We start from the raw sequence: 18,148 nt of genomic DNA, 5'->3' as shown, positions 1-18,148 counted from the left end.
CCTTGTTAGGATTACGGGCGGGAAGAACTCGTTTGAACCCACTAAGTACCAAATACATCAATATGCTACCATTCTAAAATATTTCAATCTTTTAGAAGTGTAAAACAGCAGGCATATTTACAAAATGTATTCCCAGCGTCCTATTTTGAGGACAGTCAAGTTAGACGAGCCCATAATCAAACCAGTGTAAATTCACAGCTACTATGAAGCTCAACACCTAGAAAATGGAGCTTTATCCTCACTGTTGGAGGGAGGAAAAACTGAGAAATTGATCATTTTTAGGTTTCACTTTCTTATTTTAGATTGAGGTGCCACCAAACGCATGTGAAGGGCTATATTTGCAGAATTAACAGGTACATTTAGACTTAACTTTTGTGGTTTACAAAATCAGAGTAAGTTCTCGTAACAATATAGATGAAGTTAAACAAAAAAAAAAGAAAGAAAAAAGAAGATAAATCCATGCTTTTAGATAATGTTCCACTTGTTTGGTCATTTCACCCAATGGCTCCTGTTCTGTCATCATCCAACAAGCCTATTCCCCTATTGAATGATGTGCTTCCATCCAATAAAAGTCCCAGACGACACCGCTGAGCTAAATAACCTCACATTTTCTGAGGCATGAAAACTTTTACCTAATATACACACATGCTGCAAGACGTTTCCTTCGAGAGTGAACATTTGAGACCGATGTAGCTAAAGGAAGTGGAAAACTGGCCAGATTTATGGGATTTTTATGATAGTTATAACCACTTTAAAATACTAGCTTTGGCAGTTTAGTAACTGAGCTATTATCATGATCAAGGCAACGACTGTGTGATGTTCAGTGGGCTGTGACGGTCTGTGGTTTCCCTTTCTCTGTCAAGAGACGTCGGCTCGCGATTCAAATGAGGGAGAATTATGGAACAGGTGCCTGGCAGTAACTCAGAAGCTTACTGTCTTAAAACCACTGCTTTAGATCAAGTCAAATTTGGTCAAGTTTCCTGATACTGCGTGCGGAGGGAACGGTCTGAGGCAATAACTGGAAATACCTGCCATAGCACTGTCAGCATGACCCACCATGGGCAGTGTGTGCGGCAAGTAATTCAAGATGACAAACGTTCTCCACAACCTATTTTGTGCAACAACAAAAGGACAAGGGTGTCATGGGTATTGTATCTGCAAATGAAATATCTACGATAGAATTTGTTTCACCTTTAGTGAATACTTTCCCCCATAACTTTGCTCACTTTGAGTTATGTTCCTACTTTGCAACCATTATTTGATAAACTATGTCAGTGTGTTGTTTAGCATTACAATCAGCATTCAAAGATGATATTATTTAACCCTTTCATATGTGCTGACCTCATATGGGGACATATAAAAAAAAAATAATAATAATCACTTCTAGTCTTTATATGGGGGAATATGGAAGATGTAAATGCATGAGGACCTCATATGAGGATGACATTATTTCCTCCTAGAAAGAAAAAAAAATGAAAACATGTTCAATGAAAAATAGATTTATTATGTGTGGATCTCACACTGAAACAACAGATGCAAGGTTGGAAACATGACCTGGTAGAAACAGAAACACTCTTGGAAAAAGTAATGTAGATATAGGCAAGTTCATACCTAGGGAGTAAAACAACTTTCATAGCAAATATTTAATTTTTTTTAGCCAAATCCCAATCATACATTGCTGCAGTCTGCTGCCTTGGTGACTTTAACTGACTCTGGTATTAGAACAGCATTTGCTGCAATCAGTAAAGATACTAGCTTTTGTTACTAAGCAACTGTGAAAGCCTAGTGGTTAGTGTTTGAGCCTGGGAGCAGAAGATATACTAATTAAGGTTTTTAAATAAGTTTTTCTTCTCCTTAATGGACTTTAGTTGCCATTTCATCCCCCCTTCTTAAGAGTAGGAAGAAATACTACAAGAAACTAGTAAAATCGTTTGACAGATACTTATGAATGTAAAAATGTGTGTCAAAGAGCATTACAAGCTTCTTAGTTTACTAGATGTTAAATGAAACTGCACTTGAGATATCTGTGTGAGCAACTTCAAGTGCTGGTTTATTTGGTTTCCCTGGTTCATAACTGTAACAGCTGCAATAATGGGTTTTCCACCACTTGGTGGCAACAAATATTCATGTTTCTTTTTTAAGCTTTGTGTCAGTCGGCCAGCCGGTGTGTCCCAACGTTGCAGTGTTTGTTCCAAACCATTGCCATGGCTTGTAATGTTGTTAATGAATCATATTTAGGCCTCCACTGAACTTGATTGCTCATTAAATACTTAGCATATTTTTCAAGAGGAGACAGTTATCTATTCAGGGAAACTAAGCTATTTACTAAGTAAAGCATCTGAGTGGTTGAATAGGCCATACAATCCCTTTAGTTAATTCTATAAGGTGATGCAAAACGTTTGGCCATAGCTGTACATGCAACACAGATTGTACTTTCCACATGTGTAACACCAATCATTAGAAACTTACAAGGCAATGCAGCACTGTGCACCACTATTATACCTGTGACTGTTGTGTGACTCAGAGGGAATTATTTAAGGTAATGCATGACAAGCTTTGCAGGCTACATAGTACAGGCTAGAAGCCCATACGGCCAGCAGAATATATATCTGGAGATACTGCATATCCTACCTACCTGACTACATGATGAAAAAGAGACTTACTGTTTATCATTGTCTTTGCCAATGTTAAGAGGACGATACTTAACTGGATACATAAAACAGAATTTACAGCCAACTGTACATAATAGAACATGTTGTTAATGCCGTGTAATCCCAGTTTGCATTTACAGTAGGTTGCACACTGTTATAACTAGTTGTAAATCATTTGAGTAATTCCTCTGGTTTCCACCATTTAAATTTAATTTGCTGTTACAGTTGCACCTATACTTACCCATTTTTCTGAAAAAAGAAAAAAACACATAAATTCCAGGAAAAAAAAAAAAATCAAATAAGTACATAACCGTATATCTTAACCATAACATGGGAGAACATGACTGTACTACTTTGGTACACACTGTAATTAGCTTAGGATTCGGGCTTAAGGCAACACATTTAATGTGTCATGAAATTCATGAAAATATATACCAGATATTCTTTTTCACCTGCTTATGCATTCCTCCATCTGAATACGATACATATTTCAACAATGGATTTGTGCAATTCTGTTTTTAAGAGAAAGTGTTCATGCAGCGCATACAGCACTAAACCCACTGGAAATTTAATGGACCTCTTTTTAGGAACTGCAAAAAAAAAAAAAAAAGACGAGCAGATTGCTTTCTTGGTAACAGGATAAAAATAGTGTTTATGTAGAGGCACAAACACTGTCTGTGCATCCTCTGTTTCCCCCTGATGTTTAGAGTTCTATTTGCACAACAATAGACAGACAGGGATTCTCACACAGCTCAGGAACTGAGAGCAATGCCTATAAACAACACAACTCCTATTCTTTGTCGCTGAACTCTATCTGCCCAGCCCCCAATTGCAGGCAAACAGTTCTGTGAACAGCTGCTGGGTAGCAGAGCAATGCCTTCCATTCCCATGCTTCTGCATACTATCGTTTGCACAATACAATCAATGAACTACCGGACTTTATTTGACAGAAGCAATAATTGCCTCTGGACTTAAGGCTGGTCAGTGATGCAATGAAAAGAATGGTCCCTCTGTGCATCTGTTGCTTGCGCCCTTGGGTTTAATTTATTGCTAATCATGAGAACTTGTGTCATGGGAACAGAGATCAGTTATAAGGCTAGTTTTTGTAGATTAGTAATAAAAATCAATGAAATGAAATGAAAGGCAGCGTTTCTTCGTGACTATGAATTTAAATCTTTGATTTAAAAAACATATATATACATTTATATGTTTGGGAAAGCAGATTTGATAACTCGAAGGAAATATAAACCTCGCAGAACTCTTAAAACTGTTTTATAATCACCATACTGTTGCAGGTTTCTTCAACTACAATTGAGGATTTTGTTGTCAAAGATTATTCATTAAAACAGAAATACAATATTAACTCTTTCTTGACTCAAGCACCGTATTAAGGCCAGTATGGTTCATTTTTAGTACCGCTATGTAATAATGGTAATGCTGTGGTCTGCTAATGGCTCTGCTAATGTTTCATCAGGGTAACAGACTGATTTTAATGTTTTAAAAACTAAAAAAAAAAAGAACAGTAAAACAAGCTTTATCATTCTCTGTACCCCAATTATCAACTTAAACAAAATTGCAAAAAACAAACAAACAAAAACAACACATTGTGTTTTTTTTTTCTTTCACAGCATTCTGGAGAGATCTGAAGATCTTGATTGATTTAGGCCCTGTTGTATTTATTGCACACGCTATGAAGAAACGAAATAGCTGCTTTTAACATCAAGCTATTGCTTTACAAATAGTGTACAATTGCAATTATAGCCTTAAAACTGTCTGTATAGAGGCACTCCAGCAGAGATTACAAAAACTAAAACCAATTATGGCACATCTTGACAAACTTTTTTTTTTTTTTTTTACAAAAGGGATAAAGAGGCAAACTGTGTGAAACTAATTTTAAAGGATAAAAACACTAAAAACATGTCTAAAACAAATAATAACGCTGTCCAAGCCTCTAAGTTAAATGGCTAAGTCGTTTATTGGCTGTGTTTTTTTTTTTCCTTTCTGAAATAAAAAGTGTGAATGATGATTTGGATTAAATTGATGAAAAGCGACTCTACTGTAGTAGATTCTTATTAAAAACAAACAAACAAAAACCAACAACATGTTCCCATTTACCAGTAAAATATAGAGCTAATGATCCAAAGTAACAGATTATGATTTAATACAAAGATCAATTAATAACAAATCAACTGAAAAGTATGGATATTATTTCAAAGCGTACATTAGATCATACTAAAAATAATTCAATACTCTACAATCAGTTGCATTACAAAAGCCTGGTTGGTTAACAAAAACCACCACTGCCTGACTTTCAGTCTCTGACCTCCCTGGCATACTCAACACTTTCTGTTAAATGGAAAAATCTTGCTATATTAGGGTAAAAAAATACATCTGTATGATACTCTGGAGCACAGAACTCTAGGGCAATGGTGTGTTACACAGCAGTACCAATCACTGTTAAAATAGCTTTTAAAGGTACAGCTCCCAATTTTAAACATATGTAATGCAATATATATATAAACAACTACTCTTTAACTTCAGAAACCGGATGTACAATAAAATCAATTTTCTCAAATGAAAACAGACATATACCAATTGTAACTTCACTCGATATGTTATTTATTTTACAAAAAAAAAAAAAAAAAAATACAAACTTCTATATTTTACAGACTAGTTCATAAGCACATCAGCAATTGTTACCTGAAGAAACTGCAACATACATTTTATTTCTGCTCAAACTAAAGAAAATAGTCTGAAGATGTATGCTTTTTAAAAGCCAGCATTTCAGAACCACACCCTTATAAATTACACACAGTGAAGGTTATTTAACACACAAAGAACCATGACAGAAGACAGACTCCAGCAACAGCATCAGGGAAAAGTTTGGCATAAAATATACCAACAGTGTACCGTATACTTAGAGGTCTGAAACTAAAACAAACAAACAAAAAAAAAAACAGTCAAATAACAAAGCCTTTTATAAAAGGGAGTGATGAGCCTTTATATACAAAACAACATGTTTAATTACCGATGCATTATCATTTTCTCATTAGCATAACCACATTCTCACACCTCTTATTGTTTTGCTGTTTGCTGGGTACATTTTTCCCCTCAAACCTCTTTACTTTGGTAAAGCCAATTATCCTATTGATACTCACAGCACAGTATACTTTACAAGTACATTAATTATATAAACTCTATCAAAGACCCACTGATGTGATCTAAATAAACTATTTATTGACCACATATTTTTTAGACACTAAAGACACTTACTTTCACACCTGTGTTATTAAGACAATCAAATCAACAACATACCCCTATCATACTACATGTGTTAGTATCATGAACACATCACATAGCGTTATCCTCTAAACAATGCTGTTCTTATTAGGTTTCTCATTTATGAAAAACAGCTTTCAGGAACAATAACAATCATTTAAAATAAATAACTTTTTTTTTTGTAGTTGTTGTGATTATTGGCAGCCTGTCAGAAAACAAAGACCTATGTGGAGCTATGGCAGCCATATGTATGCCCCATGCTATACTGCCCCCTGGTGGCATAAACCAATATAACAAAAATACAGCCCTTAAAAAAGACCACCTGATATATGTGTTTTCCTAAAAACATTTAAATGTATTTTTTAGCAAGACACAAAGACATCTTCTCATTAATTAATTAGTAAATGATAGAACATAACACATATATTGCAAAAACAGAATGTCAGGACTTTTTTTCCCTCATATTGACATCCCTAAAGACAAATACAGTGAATAAAAAACTCCACCAATTAGATTTTCAAAATACCCGGCAGTATGTTTCAATAACTGCGTAGTACTCTCTTTTAAGTATTTTCAGATTGTGACCGACAGCAGGCATGTGCTTAATATCACTATGGTGTGGCCTTCTGGAAGTGTTTGCATCATATATTTTTTAAACATTTGAATGAATTGGAACACGGTCATTTTGTCGACATTTCAAAACATACCATTAGAATGCCTGTCCCATAATGAGGCTTGAAATTAGAGATCACAATACACCACAGTCTGGCTGTTGCAAATGCTTTTAGTTTGCTAGGTTCCTTAATAACAATGACAAAGGAGGTAGCACATTCTACTGTGTAAACGATTGTAATGCAAATGCTATCCCTGACATGTTTAAAATATGGCTCCCTCAGTTTCAATTTCAGTCACGATGACAATTTGTAGAAAGATGAGATGGTCAGAACAATTTAAACACTGCAGACTTCTGCAAATCAGTGCCGTCCTCACAGCCTCTATTGACACTGTTGTGACAGGTGTCTCAAATTTTGCCTTACCCCTGTAACTAGTGTGGAAAGTAAAACTAACTACAAAAGGGAGATGTTGGTTTTGGAAAGCCAAAGGTGCTCTTAAGTAAATCAACTATGCAAGCCTGCCTGGGCATGATCAGACTTTTAGGACCTCTGAATAACGACTTGAAATTTGCCTGTAAAAAAAAAAAAAAAAAAAACACAAAAGAAACAATGCTATAATAACAGATTAATGCTTTAGAGTCAGAACATAATGTTGTACACTAATCCATGCGTGTCTTTAGAGCTATAGTTTAGCATTTTATTCACCTTACTCATTAACACTCATGTAAAACAATTTAAAAAAAAACAAACTTAAAAGTAATAAAATAACATTTTTGTATAAAAACGATTTAACAAGAAAACAGCCCTTAAAAGAGACCACACCCTATGTTTTACACAAGGGCTATAGTTTAGTGTTCTGTGCACTACATCTGAGTTGCTTTACATGCAGAAACACCTAAATGTATCACACAGTTGTTCTGGGAGTGACTCTGCAACAGCTATATATCCAGGGATATAAAGACATTCAGTAAGCAAGAGGTGCAAGCTGGGTAAACGGTCAACAAATACCCCATTCAACATTAACTCAACTGTCACTTGCTATTGGGTTAGTGCATTCCTGGTGGCTAAGTTTTTAAAACAACTGTGTTGACTTACAGGCTGGCATGACAGAGACCTCTGCAGTCACAATGCTGTCAATGCCCAGGTTTGACAGGGCGCCTCTCACCATGCCACACGTGTACACCAAGTACTGGCAAGGGAAGAAAGAAAACGACAAAAGATTAATAGTTACAGACCAGCTCGGTCCACATGTTAATTGACACAATAAGGTGTGGCGGTCTAATGAACTGATCATTTGTTTAATTAGACCCTTTTACTTGTAAAATGTTACAGCTAACATTTATTACATTATTACAGCTAAATATGCAACTGTTCAAGAGCTGAAAACAAGTAAACAGGTCTAATTAAGCAAATTATCAGTTCAATTAAGGGTTAAGTGATTGAGAGCTGGGTTGGAATGAAAATGAGGCATCACATTTTTGTCTTTCTCCTTCATATGTTGGAAGATGCTGTGTGCACTGGGAAGTTTCAGTATGTATCTTTGTTCCTTATAATAAATGGAATAACAATAAAAAAAAATAAGACAGCTCTTACTTTAGGGGCTTCCTCCATGTATTGCTTGCTGTTGGAGAACTGTGACAGGAGGCTGAATTTGTTATCTTGTAACACATAGGTACCCTGCGAAAAAATATAAAAAAAAAAAAAAAAAAGATTATAGATATAGTCTTCTTGCTATTGCTAGCTAAGAGCCACTGCTTTTCGGTTTGCATTATGTCTGCATCAGGGTTCTATTCCTGTTTTTCAATTGCAATTCTTTTTTTTTTTCAATTCCAACACATCACTGATCAAAACTGAAATTAGCAGTATTCAGTTAAAATGACCTTCTCACAGAGGCAGCAGATTATTTAAATTGAAGTCACTGTTGGTCAATGACATTGTTCAACTGCTTTCATTTGACGCCAATCACAACAATTATCATGTCTCTAAAGTACCAACTGCAATTATGTCGAAGGAATTGGGAATTGATTGGAGAACTGACACTAACCTTCTATATGTACAAGCCAAAAGGTTACAAATAAAACAAAAATTAAAAATTAAGGCACAGGACAAATATTGCAAGTTTCTATTTATTTATTTATTTTTTTACCTGATGGTTTGTCCGCAGGTTATCAATCTGTTTCCTGAAGAGGTTTATCCACAAATCTTTACAGAGAAACTTCACAACATCCAAGTCGTCTTTGAAAGACGGGCTGTCTTTAGTGCACCTAGATAAAAAGGGAAGTCAAATTTGAAACGCTGCCCCTGGCAACTAGAGAGTAAGCAATTACGTCTGGATTACCAGAAATCGTTCCCTTTCGACTGAATGGCCTCCTCATTCCTGTATCATAATCCAACTCATTAAACAAAACCAAGAAAAAAAAAAGCATTTGTATATTAGGTTGTTCCATAGGCTTTTGTTTGCTTGCATAACTTTTTGTAGAGGTGTCATATTGTACCCACAGAGGCGACTCCATGTACAGAATTACAGTTCTGGCTTTTCAACTCACACCGCAATGCATTCTGATATGTTATACCTGTCTCAAGTACCTTTCACTGCAGGACTACACTTACCAGAATGCATTGGAGTGTGAGTTGAAAAACCTGAACTGCCTTCAAGCGTCCTAGTGGACATGAAGTCATAAGGTAACCCTAACCCCAGGTATACCAAAGAATCGAATGATATTTTATCTCACATACCTTTCAACAAGTCCTTGTCCTACTCGGAAACCCAGGCCTTCCAAAGTTGATAAGGCGCTTCCCTTTTCCTAAAAAAACAAACAAGCAAAAAAAAAAAAAAAAAAAAAACACCATATTCAAAAAGTTTAACAGATGTCGAATGTGTATTATTATGCAATACTGACTATTTCGTTTTTAAAAGAACAGTTAACAAAACACAATAAGAAAAACAAAAACACCTTTGCAAATACCAGTATATAAATAAACAAGTTTTGTCGTTTTCAATAGTAAACTTGAACCTACCTGGTCACTGTTGTCAACGCTTTGATGTTTGTAAACATAGGCCACCATCTCCATGTGGAGAAATTCAAAGAGAGACTCGTCTGCCATCACTGTGGAAGTTACAAAAACAGAACTACCTCACTGTTTATGCACAATATCGGTAACTAATAACACATTATTTGTTTATTAATATGTGACGTGCTTAAAATGCCCACATACAATATCAGTAGAAAACCGTCTTAAAAATGTATCATTAATGGAACTATATTTTCTTGGACCACCAGTTCTGGTCATTAATGGAAATTGGATTTCACTGATGCTCAGGGTGGCTTAATAACTGTGTTTCATGACCTGCTAATCTGTTAATATGTTTAAAATGTTGTGACGTTTGTCGACATAATGTAAAGTGCAGGGTGAGGGAAGCTTTCAGTACAATTACATTCAGTACAAATACTGCTGAAAAACAAAACAAACAACAACAACAACAACAACAAAAAACAAAAAAAAAACTCGTTGTCACATTTTACTTAAAATAAAAAAAATAAACCTTTGACCTTACAACGTAGTTTACATGTCTGGGCTATTTGAAAAAAATGTTTGCTGAACATGAAACTACGCTTAAAAATGCACAATTTTGTAACAAGCGAGTGTGATTCGTAAACGTACTCAATTGAGTCACGTATCAAACATCTTTCTTTAATTTCGGACGAATAAGAAAAAAAAAATTCATTTACCTGGTTGCACCTCAACAATCCACTTCCTAGTTACAGTCACCGCAGAGGGACAATCTTCACTTCGAGACGTACTGTTCTACAACGCTGGTTTGTTTTCATATTAAAATGACGTGTTTTTTTTTTTTTTTTTTTTTTTTTTCAAAGCTAAAAACTGTTTAGCTATCTTTTAACACAAACATTAAAACTTGAGGCTTAATTGGTAATTTGAAATACGAGTTTCATTTCCAACTCAATCAACTGCTGTAAAAAAAAAAAAAAAAAAAAAAAAAAAAAAAAAAAAATATAGAAAAATAATTTTATTTTCATCAGTATTGTGAGGTGTACAGAAATGACGACCCTTCTTCTTTTTAAGGGGAGCAAAGGATGAAGAAAACAGACCTGCAAAGCAGTAAAAAAAATCACATTCTGCCTCAGCAATATATCTGTTTACTACCTTACCTAAGGTAACATTAGACAGTCCAAGTACGAACCGGGATCCGTGAAACTAGCCCTAGTTAACGTAGTCCAACATTAGTGCTTTAAACCAGTTGTCAAACCAGCTGTTTTCCTTTCACATAAAGGCATGGGCTTATAAGAGAGTAATTCTGACTATAAGTAATGGACACAAATGAAATATTTACTATTTAAGTTTGACCTTTAAACCGTTAAGTACCAAACTAACTAACTAAAAAATCACAACACAAATTACATATAACTGTATACATTTTAAATCAACACGCGGTCATGCTAAGTTTTAGAAGTGTGACATTTACAACATATATTCCCAACGGCCTATTTTGATGACAGTCAAGTTAGACATGACCATAATCAGACCCGTGAAAACGGAGCTTTAGCATCGCTGTATGAAAACACCAAGGAATGTACCGTTTTTAGGGTTCAGTTTCTTATTTTATATTGAGAGGTCACAAAAGCATCTGAAGGGCTGTATCTGCATAACTAACAGTTCCATTTGGACTTAACTTTTGCGCTTAACTACATTTGAGTAAGTTATCACACTCCAAAAGATTACAAAGTAGCCTGTCCTGGCACTGAATGGGTACGTAGAACTACTGTACGGTATATTTACAAAATTGCTTTTTAGTGTTGCAACTGTACCCTATGATAGTTCCATTAAAGGCAAAACAATTACATAGTAAACATTTCATTTCACTTACAGGCAGAAATCATACAATCATGGCTTTGGGAAAATCACCATCTCAGCTAAATGCTTTCTACTGATTTGGTGCCTTTGAAATGTTAAGAAATACAAAATTGTAGCATTGAAAGCAATAGCTTTGATATCAGTGGATTACATCCTTGTGAATTTAGTGGGCGTGAAAAGTCAAGGGCAATTGGCACTGGTTACAATCAGGCACAGGAGGAAATTATATCAAACCAACTTGGACCCAGTTGCTGATGGATGAAAGCTGACACCCTGGGATCCTTCAAGAAGCTGCTTGATGAGTTTTTGGGATCAATAAGCTACTAACAACCAAACGAGCAAGATGGGCCGAATGGCCTCCTCTCGTTTGTAAACTTTCTTATGTTCTTAAAGAAGATATATTGTAGTGTGTGTGTTCACACTGGGGCTCCAACTTCATTCTTTATGTCCCAATGCACGTCTGTATTTGTGGCACACTTTCACATTACACATTACAAAATGGCAACATTATAGTAGGCCACTGGGTTGGCCTAAAATGAAAACACATCCTGGCGTCTTCTTTGAAACATAGCATTGCTGTACGCAAGACAGGAAAGAAGAATTGACATTCATTTAAAGAGCAGCAAATCCTAATATCAAATCTTCTATGTGGTACAGTCACTGTGTGACACAACTGCCAGTCTCTGCTTGAGACAGGCCCAGGGCTGAATGGCAAGAGATGGTTTATCCGTTCCTAAGGTGCTGTGTTACTTTTACAAAGTCCATTGTGCAATCTTTATAAGAAGGGAATTTTAAAGTTTTACCCGATATAGTGCAGTTTGTACTTCCAAATGGATTCATTTTTTTTTTTTTTTTTTTTTTTTTTTTTGAGAGGAGACGATTATCTATTAAGGAATACTGAGGTATTTAGTAATTATGAAGTCAGAGTGATGTAAAAATGGGCAATACAATTCTCACCCCAGGTCTTGCTGTAAATAATTTGAACACACTACTGTATATATATATATATATATATATATATATATATATATATATATATATATATATATATATATATATATATATATATGTATTATTTTGGGTTTAAAATTGCTGCAAGACCAAAATAAAACTGTAGTTTACACCCAACAATGTTGTGATGGCTACTTTGAAGACAAAAATGAACCCATCAGCCATGCCAGAATTCTGCACAGATGGTTTGAGAAGTATGCCTGAGATGTCATGCATTTTCCCTGGCCACCACAGTCTTCTGATTTAATCCAATTGAGCAGGTGTGGGATGATATTGCGGCATACAGATGGACAGGCAGACAGACACATGGTGCCCACTAATACCCCCTAGATTTAGTCTCAATAACTAAAGAATGTCTTTACAAAGTTTCATTAAGTGATGCACCTCCGCCATGGAATATGCATCCATTTAAAGGTCTGGAGGTAGAAATCAGGCTATAAGCTACGCCAGATTTCATAGGAGTCTTTACATCATCAGGGGCTAAAGATCTGGAACACCTGTAAATCTTGACTAATTAAACCAATAATTGGTTCAATTAAGTAACAGAGATTGGTTGAAACGAAAACCAGCAGCCGCAGTAGCTCTCCAGGACCAGGGTTGGATACCCCTGCTCTACAAGGTAAAATCCTAAAAGACCTCACTTATATCATGTCTGATTGCTGCTATTTCTCTGCTGCATTCTCATTTTTTAAGAGCATGGGAGAGCTGATCTGCTACGTCCGAAGGTTCCACTTTCCCTCCGTGTGACGTCACGGCACCAGGCGGGTTCTCATTGGTTGAGGATAATGCTGAGGAGGAAAAGGAGCCCTGGTTCAGCTCCAGCAGAGGCACAGACCAGACAGGCAGAGCTGCCTCAAGGGGGCGCCGTCTGGATTGGCTTTCCACTAGTCCCTTGGCCCTAGCCTGCTCCACGCCCCTCATGATGTGAACCAAGGCACCGTGGACCTGCTCACTGGGGCAGTTCTCTCTCTCGCCCCGGTGTGGCGTCCTGGTATTGCTGGAGAGCTGCTGCAGGACTTCGATTTGCCGGTCCAGCATTCCCAGCACACTGCAATGGAAAGCCCGCTGCTCGGCCATCTGTTCTTCCAGCTGGTGGTTCAGTAAGGTCAGCTGCTGGAGGATTAGGGTGCTGGTGTCTTCAGCGCCACCTGCAGGCCGAAAACAAGCGACACCCTATTCAATAGCCAAAAGTTTTGCATCGCCCTATATAACTTACTTATTGTGCTTTATAAAGTCGAATAAAACCTGAACTGAACTGCACGCCGCTTTGTAGTTTTCTACATGCTTAACGAAAAAGTGAAATACTTTACTGCTATTATGGCTAATATAATTTTGTAGTTTCTTTGATCGCATGATGTTAAATAAAATATCTAAATTATGTTCTCATAGTTTTTTTTTTTTATTTTAAATTATGTCTCAATATTAAAATTCTAGATGAAGCAAAACTTTTCACCACAGCTGTACAACCCACAGTAGAAATCAGGGCTGGGGGTCAATTCCTGTTTTTCAATTACAATTCCCATTCTCATTGCATTGTAATCAATTTCAACACATCATTGATCAAACTGGCAAATTAGTAGTATTCTGTTAATTAGTTTCTCGGAGTGGCACCATGTTATTTAAATTCTGTTAGTCAATTAACTTGGCTTCAAATGAAAGCAGTTGAACAGACACAACTCTAAAATACTAATTCCAAGGAACTGGGTATCGATTTTTAAAAGGAATTGGAAATGGAATTGAAAAACAGGAATTGACCGCAACCCTGGTGTAATCTAATATTGATTTTACAAATGGTATATCTTAGATCCCCAGAGCTAATTGCACTGACTGTTCAGCGGCCATCTGCCTAACATCACCTGCAGATGATTCAAGAACATCTTTCTACATCCCTTGCTCTTCTACAGTCTATGCTAATGTAAATGACTTAGGACAGAGGGTAGCAAACACTTCTTCACACAAACAGTAGTGACAGCATGAAACAGATTACTTAGTCAAGTTGCTAAGCCACTAGGATCCTTTAAGAACCGACTTGACAAGGTTTTGAGATCAATCAGCTACTAGGAACCGGATCAGCGTAGATGGGCCGCATGGCCTCATCTTGTTTGTAAACTTTCTTCTGTTGTTATGAGTAGTTCTTGCACAAGAGATCCGTGCAACTGATGCCTCCTGAGGTTGGTTTAGTAGGTTTTAAGCATATCAAAGTGCCAACACAGTCTTGACAATAAATAAATAACTAAGAAAAAAAAAGGTTTTCAAGAATCGTCAGCTGCACAAAACTACGCAGACATAAACAGTTGCTAAAACACACCCAAAATCTTAAATACTGACTTACCAAGTGAATTAGGTGTGGAACTTGTGCAGTGGGGCCCAGTGGAGCCCCCTATGGAGTGTGCAGGGGACAGCTGCTGCTGCCCAGTATTGACAGGATACAGGTATTCCCCTGCAGGTCCCAAGGTGACTATCTCCTCCCCACTCTCCCACGGAGGGGTCTTGAGACCCAAGGGTACTGCGTGAGGACCCTTAATGTCTTCCTCAGCGACATCCATCTCTGCGTCATTGGTGGGGGGATCCCAGGCTACCGATGTAGAAGGTTGCTGTGGGTCACCTGTGATGATATGAAAAGACCTGCCAGGTAAACCTGGGCTGGACAAACCATTTGAAACACCTGCAAAACTTTTGTGCCAATCATTGAAAAATGGCACCCACGAAATGTTAGCAGTTTGCATCATGTAGGTTATCTCTTTTTGTTTCTGGCTGCATTACTCTGCAAAATGATGTGTTTTATAACTGATATACTGTATATTTTGAAGTCCCTAAGGTATAGGAAGAAATTGATTTAAAAAAAAAAAAAAAAAGTTAGATTGCTTCTGATCCTGATCTTCAGAAAGAGCTTTATTATCTTAGTAGCTCTGCATTGATAATTAGATAATAATGTAACACAATGCTTTTTTTGTGCTCTTTGATGGTGTAATATTTATAACTGGATGATGAAGATGTGATATGATACTGATTTTTGTTTGCCATCTTCTTGGCCAGGTTTTGTTCGAAAAGGAGATTTTTTATCTCAAGTGACTTCCTAGAAAAATAAAGGTAAAATAATTCAAATAAAATACATCCTTGAACATAGTGAAGTCTAAACTGTGGTGTCCTGACTGCCCAGGATTGCCCGATGACATCTGGTAATGCTTTAAGTTAAGCGTCTCCTAGCTGCTATGCATTTTACATAGTAGCTTCTTCGTAAATACACAGCATTTAGAGACAGTAAAGGGTTATCCTATAATACTGACAGTTTTATGAAAGGTGTTTTTTTTAATGGATTTGTTCCCTTTTATATAGTCCATCGATTTATAAAAACTTACTGTCTGTGTGGTCCTCCAGTTCAGAGGCAGAAAGCACGACCAGGTTGTCACTTCCCAAATGGGGTGGGGTCGCCGGTTTGGGTCTCCTTGCCAGCATGCGATCCAGCTTCTTAAAGTAACGGAAAGACTCGATCGCGGATAGTTTGGCGGCGCCGCTCCGGTAGCCCGCTGTCTTGATCTTGCGGTATTTGTGTTTCAGGCTCTTCCAGCGGTTGCGGATTTGGTTGACGGTGAAATCGATGTTGCGTTTGGCCAGGGTGTGCCTCAGCCGCTTGAAATGGGAATCATTGCGCTGGCGTGTTTTATCCAGCTCCCTCACCAGTCCTAGTTCTTCAATGAGGGCCAACAGTGCAAAAGTATCTCCCTCTGACCACCACTTGTTCTGTCTCTTCTCGCCGTTCTCCATCGTGCTTTTGCTCGCTCGCTGTGGCTTCTCACACGGAGCTTCGAAGTAAAAAGAAAATGGTGAAAAAAAAAAAAAAAATTTTAAAAAGCAGCAATTTTTATCATTTTTCCTACTTTGCATCCATTTTTTTTTTTAACCCGTCAGTCCTGAAATACTTTTGCCGAGCAGATGAATACGAAGTTATACAGATAAATGAACTCCCTTTATTGAGTATACATGAGAACAGGCCAAAAATGTATTTGTACATATATTTTGGTAAATGGGATTTGCCTAGGTCTGAAAGGGTTAAACAACTTTTGTCTTCAGTTGATAAGACGATACTGCGTAATGATGGCCCCACATTAAAAAAGGAATACAAAATTAGCAAAATTGTACAACTCTGCAGGTCCAAAAGGATTTGATACCATTTTTAAAAATAAGAATGCAGGAATATTGTACTGTTTCAGGGTTTGCCACTGATATATTTTAGATGATACTAGGCACCCAGTACTTTTGCTGTGTCATCCTAATTTTTTTTTTTTTTTTTCTAGGAAGTAGGCCTTTCTGTTTTGCATCTCACTAAAAAAAAAAAAAATTAAAAAAAAAAAAAAAAAATCTTATCTTGTTTTTCTGTTTTTGTTCTTTCCATTAGCAATATTTGAACTAAATATTGGAACCCCTTCTTTGGTTTAAACTATATGGGATCATGTAGCTGAAACACTGAGTCGCTGTTTACTGGATCTGTAGTTGATAATACACTAAAGCAGACATGATTGAGAAACTGGTGGCAGGGCAGGAGCACGCAAAAGAAGAACTGTCTACCCCATAATGCCTTTGCCCTCATTTGAGGGCAGTACTGTGTAATTTATTTAATTATTAACTGCCATCTCTCAATCTGTTATTTAAATGTTCTCTTAAATGATATTGTTATGATAACTTACTCTAATTGTATTTATCGCAAAAGTTAAGTCTAAAGGAAATGTATCAAATTTCAAAACACAGCTGGTGTTCTGATTTATTCAAAAACACATTTATTTGGTACTAAAGGGTTAACTGGCTAATTCTGATGACCTTTGACCGTATTTTATTTCAAGTCCTAGGCAAATAAAATGAATATAATCTCATATTTCAAGTGTTTTCCAAGGAAGGTCAAAGGTCCCCCTTGGTGCACCTGAGCCAAAATGAATATGGCTTGATTTTATTTGATAAATCATTAATATCAAAATGTTTTTTTTAAGAGCATTTTGCAGCACCAGGTAATCCACCTGCATTGCATCAGCTGCTCTGCATTTCTCTGGCACAGGAGAAGCCAGGAGTGTTAATAAATGTACTGGAATACACTAGCTGCTTGAAAACATGACATCCAGGCACCGCATCTATCAAATATTATAATAAGCACAAATATGTTTATTTATTTTAAAATGTTTTTTCTCTCGGTTTTGACTAATCCTGTAGCTATAATGCATTTTTTTCCCCAGTTAAATACTACTACTACTGATAATAATAATAATAATAATAATAATAAATAATAATAATAATAATAATAATAATAATAATAATAATAATAATCGCGCCACTGTTCCAGTAATTTATTTTCCCTTCTATATTTTCCCTTTTAAGAACTTTTTACTAATTAATATATCGGTACTGTCCAGATATTGTCAGAGAAATTAACAATAAACAAAGATTACGATCACTGTAACAGTACACGGTTCAGTAGTATCCTGGTGCAATTAAATCGTTGGTGGGAATGTATTACGTTAATGCAGCTTATATCATGCAATGTAAACCGCATAATATCAATGCATTGGCTTAACTTACTGCACAGCGTTTAAATACGTTTAAAACGCTTACTGTTATTACTGGGCTCTCTCATTTCCCGTTTCAGCTCTTTACGCACCAAGCTGGTTGCGTCAGCGGCAGCTCCTTGAAACGCTAATCACGTGATTGACATGTGTTTACTTGACTCTTAGGCTG

The 18,148-nt window shown here is 36.5% G+C and overlaps 2 protein-coding genes across 3 annotated transcripts; both read right to left on the bottom strand.

The window, feature by feature from the left end:
- Positions 1 to 5,611: 5,611 nt before the first annotated feature.
- LOC121303815 (trafficking protein particle complex subunit 6b-like) lies at positions 5,612 to 10,349 on the bottom strand. 2 transcript variants are annotated; one of them, XM_041234615.1, is made up of 7 exons: positions 10,276 to 10,349; positions 9,563 to 9,651; positions 9,281 to 9,348; positions 8,691 to 8,808; positions 8,138 to 8,221; positions 7,640 to 7,733; positions 5,612 to 7,116 (listed from the first exon to the last, which is right to left on the bottom strand). In XM_041234615.1, exons 2-7 carry the CDS (start codon positions 9,647 to 9,649, stop codon positions 7,085 to 7,087), a joined length of 483 nt encoding a protein of 160 aa, XP_041090549.1. In that variant the 5' UTR covers positions 9,650 to 9,651; positions 10,276 to 10,349; the 3' UTR covers positions 5,612 to 7,084. The 2 variants fall into 2 exon arrangements, with proteins under 2 accessions (XP_041090549.1, XP_041090548.1); XM_041234614.1 differs by lacking the exon at positions 10,276 to 10,349 and adding an exon at positions 10,208 to 10,238.
- Positions 10,350 to 12,497: 2,148 nt separating this feature from the next.
- Positions 12,498 to 18,126, bottom strand: LOC121303915. Its single transcript, XM_041234779.1, has 4 exons — positions 18,026 to 18,126; positions 15,787 to 16,230; positions 14,760 to 15,032; positions 12,498 to 13,575 (listed from the first exon to the last, which is right to left on the bottom strand). Exons 1-4 carry the CDS (start codon positions 18,045 to 18,047, stop codon positions 13,109 to 13,111), a joined length of 1,206 nt encoding a protein of 401 aa, XP_041090713.1. The 5' UTR covers positions 18,048 to 18,126; the 3' UTR covers positions 12,498 to 13,108.
- Between the last annotated feature and the right edge of the window lie 22 nt (positions 18,127 to 18,148).

The sequence above is a fragment of the Polyodon spathula genome, chromosome 35 (genome assembly GCF_017654505.1).
Source record: "Polyodon spathula isolate WHYD16114869_AA chromosome 35, ASM1765450v1, whole genome shotgun sequence".
NCBI classification, from domain to species: Eukaryota; Metazoa; Chordata; class Actinopteri; order Acipenseriformes; family Polyodontidae; genus Polyodon; species Polyodon spathula.
Note: the sequence above shows the minus strand (reverse complement) of the source record. Positions and strands in the feature narration are given on the sequence as shown.